Genomic DNA, 6,023 nt, shown 5'->3' with positions numbered 1-6,023 from the left:
AATGATCTGAATGAAGAGAGTTTTTTGGAGGCAAAGACAAGCAGAGCAAGGAACATTACATGGAGGAGGAAAACCAGGCCAAGGACGTTCCAACAGCTATAACATTGCTGTACATACAGAGGTTTACCAACCCCCCATGACAACTCTGACGTTGCCTTTGAATATTCGTAACCATCATCTGGAAGCACTTATTGACACTGGGAGCTCTTATTCTTTGATCCAAGAGTCTCTCTGGGATCAGATCAAGCACGAAGGGGAGGCTTTGCAGTCCAGTAAGGGTCAAACATTTTCTCTTGCCAACGGTCATATACAGCACGCATTAGAAAAATTTTCTCTACAATGTGTAGTACACAACCAAGTTTATCCGTTCAGGGTATTTGTGATGAGGAATCATGATTTGACCTTTCCTCTTATTATCGGACTTGAGTTTCTGACTATTTCTGGCATGAAGTTGGATTTTGATGCCGCATCCTATGTATTCCCTGAAGAGGAGGAGTCACATTATTTCACTGCTCCCGCTGGTTTTAAACTTGCAGATGTATTATCTTCCACTACTAGACTGCACGTAGCGCTTCCATCTATGCAGATGAGTGACGCTAACCAAACAATGATAAAAGAACTGGTTGATGCAGCTGAGGTTTCATGAAGTCAAAAACGACAGCTAGAACAACTGTTGTTCAAATGGACCACGGTGTGCACAGATTCGTTAGGATGTGCTTCCAGCATTACCCATCGAATTAAAGGTCCCATATTGTACACCTTTCTGGAGTTTTATTTTAGGTTTTGATGTCCTTAAGAATATATATTTGCGGTATAAGTACCAAAAACCATCTCAATACTTTACTATACACGTTAGATGTGATCCACCTCATAGTAACAATCCTGTCAGATCGTCCATCCTTTGAGGGAGAGTGTAACGTTACAGGTCGGCCGATCTGGTTTCGTGGTTAAAGTTAACCTTTTCGACATGTTTCCGCAATTGGGTGTCAAACTCAATTCTTGGAGGACCGGAGCCCTGCAGAGTTTTGTTCCAACCCTGCTCCAACACGCATACCATGTAGTTTTCAAATAACCTGAAGGACTTGATTTGTTGGATCAGGTGTGTTTAATTAGGGTTGGGCTCTGACCCTCCAGGAATTGATGCTCTATTGATGCTCCCTGCTCTAGGTGTTGCGGCACTTCTCCCAGGGGAAATATATATATTAGGATTCGTGATTAATCGAATCCAAAATAAACGTTTGTGTTTGCATAAAATGTGTGGGTACTTTGTATATTTATATGTATAAATATACACACACATGTATATATGTAAGAAACATTTACATGTAAATATACATTAATATTTATATATGATTTATATTATATATAAATATAATTATATATTACATATATTTCTTGAATATACATACACAGGGGTTAAAGCAAAAAAAAATCCTGAGCCTGAATTTTTTTCCGGGGGCGGGGCACCACATGCAAAGCATGCAATGACTGTGGCAACTTTAACATTTGAAAGGATACTATGGCAAAGTTATTGCTTTCTTTATTCAAACTGATTTTTTTTCATGAATGTATTGGTTGACCTGAAGAATGAAAGCTGTATCATACACTTGGAAAATTTTGAGCTACATCACCGCTTATCGACACTAGGGGTGTGACAATACACTTACTAGAACAAGACAATATTTTAAAACAATTTTTAAGAAATTTTCAATGACAAAATATTTGTCTTTTAATTACAAAAAGTAAAACAATGCAGTTGTATTAAGAAATATTTTAACTAATCTAGGGCTGTAACTACTGATTATTTTGACAACTGAGTAATCTGATATTTTTTAGTATCAAACAGACCTAAGTGAAAACCAGGCTTTAGTATGACTATTTATATATAAACTAACGATGAGGCATTAATAATTGGCTCAAATAAAATATCAAAAACAAGAAATTACATGATTGTATTGAACAACACTGTTAAAATACATAATGTAATATGCCTATACATAATATGAACATAACCAACTTAAGTACATTATGTATTAAAACAAATACCTGCAGAGGGCGCCAATGGCCTGGTGACGTTTCACTTTACAGCGTGATTAAACGATGTTTAAATCCATTAAATTTTGGCCACATACAATGTATTCTTGTATCCAGTGTGTAGATACAACCACCCTTTAATGATAAAAATCCATTTACTCCTTTATTTTAATCCCCTAAAAATGTAAAGTCTTAATTATCAAGCCGTGCTCAGGCCCCGCCCACACCCACTGACGAACTGTCACGTATTAGCATATTTCCGCCTTCAGCCAGATGTACGCTGTCTGCCATTTTCTCTGCGCCCGAGCAGCTGTAGCGACAACAATGACTCGTAAGCAAAGCAGATGTTTTGTAGTTTGATGTAACAGAGTAAGTCCCATAAGTCTTAATTTTCTCCCGACATAGCTACTGAGGATGCAGTGGATTTGTTTTGTTTTTGGTGTTAATGCGCCACATTATACACCTACATTTGTTTATGTCTGCGCAAATCATTTTAGTCCAGACTGCTTTCTGAATGAGGGACAATTCAAGGCAGGTTTTGTTCAACCACACGCTCACGTCATGATACTGTCGTGAACGCGCGTCCACAAGTAGAGACGAAAATGTGGAATAAAGTCATTATTTTTGTTTTCTGTCAGTCACCACAAATCTTTGTATGATCTAAATGCAGTCCAAAGCAAAAAAAAAAACATGATCCACTCGCTTGAAAAGCAGTATGTAATGCCATCACACAACAATTTCTCAACTTGCCATAGCAGAGCTGTACGAGAAATGTAAGGCACATGTTGAAACAGTGCTATTAGAAGTGGAATATTATGCAGTGACAACTAGGGTTGGGCCAATAGACCATTTAGTTGCAAGTGCAATCGCTGATGGCTGACTGACATCACGATGTTGAGCCGGCAACGTGACCGCCCCCCCCCCTTCAATGAACACAATTTAAACAGTAAAGATTTTATTGTGCAAAAAACGAATTATAGGCTAGATGTTTTACACAAGCTAAACGAAGCATACAAAAACAGCAACAAAATCCAAAATAATTTGAATAATAAATATTACAATCAAATTAAAATAATGTATTAATAACTAAATTGAATGTTTTAATCATCTGACATCCGCATTGCTCCATAGGCACAGGAATACTTCACTTTCCGCGTTCTGTCTCGCGCACAGCCGCGTCTGCACAGCTTTTAAAGTATACTCAACTGTGGATGAACGCGGACTGAGGAGCTCGACACATGCACAGTATCACCTATTTGACTCGCTCTGTCTCAACATTCATCTTGCGCCTGTGCTGTTGTACATGGAGCACCATGGACACTTCTGATGATGAAAACCATGAATATCATTTTGCATGACCTTTATAGCATTATGAAAAGCGGCAATGGATAATTTATCTCAGATCTTGAAAAAAAGAATGAAAGGAAATATTAAAACTGTAAACTCAATGTGAACCAACAGTGTATTCCAAAGATTGTATCAGTCACTCAGTATGTATTTTCAATCATTTTAAAATAATCTAATATTTATGAATTAGATTATGTCCTTAACCATTTAGTTGCAAGTGCAGTGTTCTTGCAAAAAGAGCCCGCCCATTCGCTCTTCTGATTGGTTGTGAATTTAATTTTAATTTTTTTTGCGTCTTGTAGCTGTGTCGCATCTGCTGTGGACAGATAAATTGCTTGTCGCTGAATCTTATCGTGCCTGGTTAGGACACAGTGTTACACTTTTGATGATTTCATCTTATTTAAGGTAGAAATACACAAAACATATCCTTTAGAAATCTAGAACCATGTTTCTGCCTCTCACCTCATGTGTGTAAGTCCGCACAGGTGCTGTCTGCCATTTTCTCTGCGCCCGAGCAGCTGTAGCGACAACAATGACTCGTAAGCAAAGCAGATGTTTTGTAGTTTGATGTAACAGAGTAAGTCCCATAAGTCTTAATTTTCTCCCGACATAGCTACTGAGGATGCAGTGGATTTGTTTTGTTTTTGGTGTTAATGCGCCACATTATACACCTACATTTGTTTATGTCTGCGCAAATCATTTTAGTCCAGACTGCTTTCTGAATGAGGGACAATTCAAGGCAGGTTTTGTTCAACCACACGCTCACGTCATGATACTGTCGTGAACGCGCGTCCACAAGTAGAGACGAAAATGTGGAATAAAGTCATTATTTTTGTTTTCTGTCAGTCACCACAAATCTTTGTATGATCTAAATGCAGTCCAAAGCAAAAAAAAAAACATGATCCACTCGCTTGAAAAGCAGTATGTAATGCCATCACACAACAATTTCTCAACTTGCCATAGCAGAGCTGTACGAGAAATGTAAGGCACATGTTGAAACAGTGCTATTAGAAGTGGAATATTATGCAGTGACAACTAGGGTTGGGCCAATAGACCATTTAGTTGCAAGTGCAATCGCTGATGGCTGACTGACATCACGATGTTGAGCCGGCAACGTGACCGCCCCCCACCTTCAATGAACACAATTTAAACAGTAAAGATTTTATTGTGCAAAAAACGAATTATAGGCTAGATGTTTTACACAAGCTAAACGAAGCATACAAAAACAGCAACAAAATCCAAAATAATTTGAATAATAAATATTACAATCAAATTAAAATAATGTATTAATAACTAAATTGAATGTTTTAATCATCTGACATCCGCATTGCTCCATAGGCACAGGAATACTTCACTTTCCGCGTTCTGTCTCGCGCACAGCCGCGTCTGCACAGCTTTTAAAGTATACTCAACTGTGGATGAACGCGGACTGAGGAGCTCGACACATGCACAGTATCACCTATTTGACTCGCTCTGTCTCAACATTCATGTGCTGTTGTAGCTGTTGTACATGGAGCACCATGGACACTTCTGATGATGAAAACCATGAATATCATTTTGTATAGCATTAATAGCATTATGAAAAGCGGCAATGGATAATTTATCTCAGATCTTGAAAAAAAGAATGAAAGGAAATATTAAAACTGTAAACTCAATGTGAACCAACAGTGTATTCCAAAGATTGTATCAGTCACTCAGTATGTATTTTCAATCATTTTAAAATAATCTAATATTTATGAATTAGATTATGTCCTTAACCATTTAGTTGCAAGTGCAGTGTTCTTGCAAAAAGAGCCCGCCCATTCGCTCTTCTGATTGGTTGTGAATTTAATTTTAATTTTTTTTGCGTCTTGTAGCTGTGTCGCATCTGCTGTGGACAGATAAATTGCTTGTCGCTGAATCTTATCGTGCCTGGTTAGGACACAGTGTTACACTTTTGATGATTTCATCTTATTTAAGGTAGAAATACACAAAACATATCCTTTAGAAATCTAGAACCATGTTTCTGCCTCTCACCTCATGTGTGTAAGTCCGCACAGGTACACCAAACGCTCTGGCCAGACCAAAGTCAGCCAGTTTGATCTCACCCTGAGCGTTGATTAGGAGATTCTGGGGTTTAAGGTCCCTGTGAAGAACACGATGAGAGTGACAGAAGGCCAGTCCCTGGAGCAACTGGAACAGGTAACTCTGAACAAATACAGACAAACAATTAGACCAACAGATATAAGATAAACTATTTAGCCAACATTTGGCCATTACTACATTGCCTTGGATGTTTAACAGATGTAAGCTGCATTTGTTAACAGCATCATAAGCCTACCATATTTTTATAGTGTCATTTATTATTAACAACAAGTGTGTGAGAAATGCGCTATACAAATATCAAGCATAGCGTTAGTTCTGGCAGGTCACGTTAGTCAAGCTTGCATCAACTGACTCTCAGCTGATCCCCATCTACCTATGGGAATACGACACCTATCTAAGCATTCATATATAAGGTCCATCAGTATTATCAGCAGTTTTTGCATTGCTCAATAGCTAATTACCCTCTCCATCCCCAACTCCTCCTCTGTCAGTCGAGATTCAGCCTTCTGATTCTCATTTGAATTAGACTAATTCTAAAATGTGTACATAAAATTATT

The 6,023-nt window shown here is 38.0% G+C and overlaps 1 protein-coding gene across 1 annotated transcript in view; it reads right to left on the bottom strand.

Moving 5' to 3' along the window:
• Positions 1-5,283: 5,283 nt before the first annotated feature.
• LOC107696023 (cyclin-dependent kinase 2-like) overlaps positions 5,284-6,023 on the bottom strand; it is an 11,036-nt gene continuing 10,296 nt past the window's right edge. Inside the window, exons 4-5 of the mRNA XM_016496157.1 lie at positions 5,398-5,568; positions 5,284-5,292 (exon numbers count right to left, since the gene is read on the bottom strand). Coding sequence (XP_016351643.1) covers positions 5,284-5,292; positions 5,398-5,568 — 180 coding nt within the window. The remainder of the gene's footprint in view (positions 5,293-5,397; positions 5,569-6,023) is intronic.

The sequence above is a fragment of the Sinocyclocheilus anshuiensis genome, unplaced genomic scaffold (genome assembly GCF_001515605.1).
Source record: "Sinocyclocheilus anshuiensis isolate Anshui unplaced genomic scaffold, SAMN03320099.WGS_v1.1 scaffold746, whole genome shotgun sequence".
Lineage (NCBI taxonomy): Eukaryota > Metazoa > Chordata > Actinopteri > Cypriniformes > Cyprinidae > Sinocyclocheilus > Sinocyclocheilus anshuiensis.
This window is presented reverse-complemented; position numbering and strand designations above follow the sequence as displayed.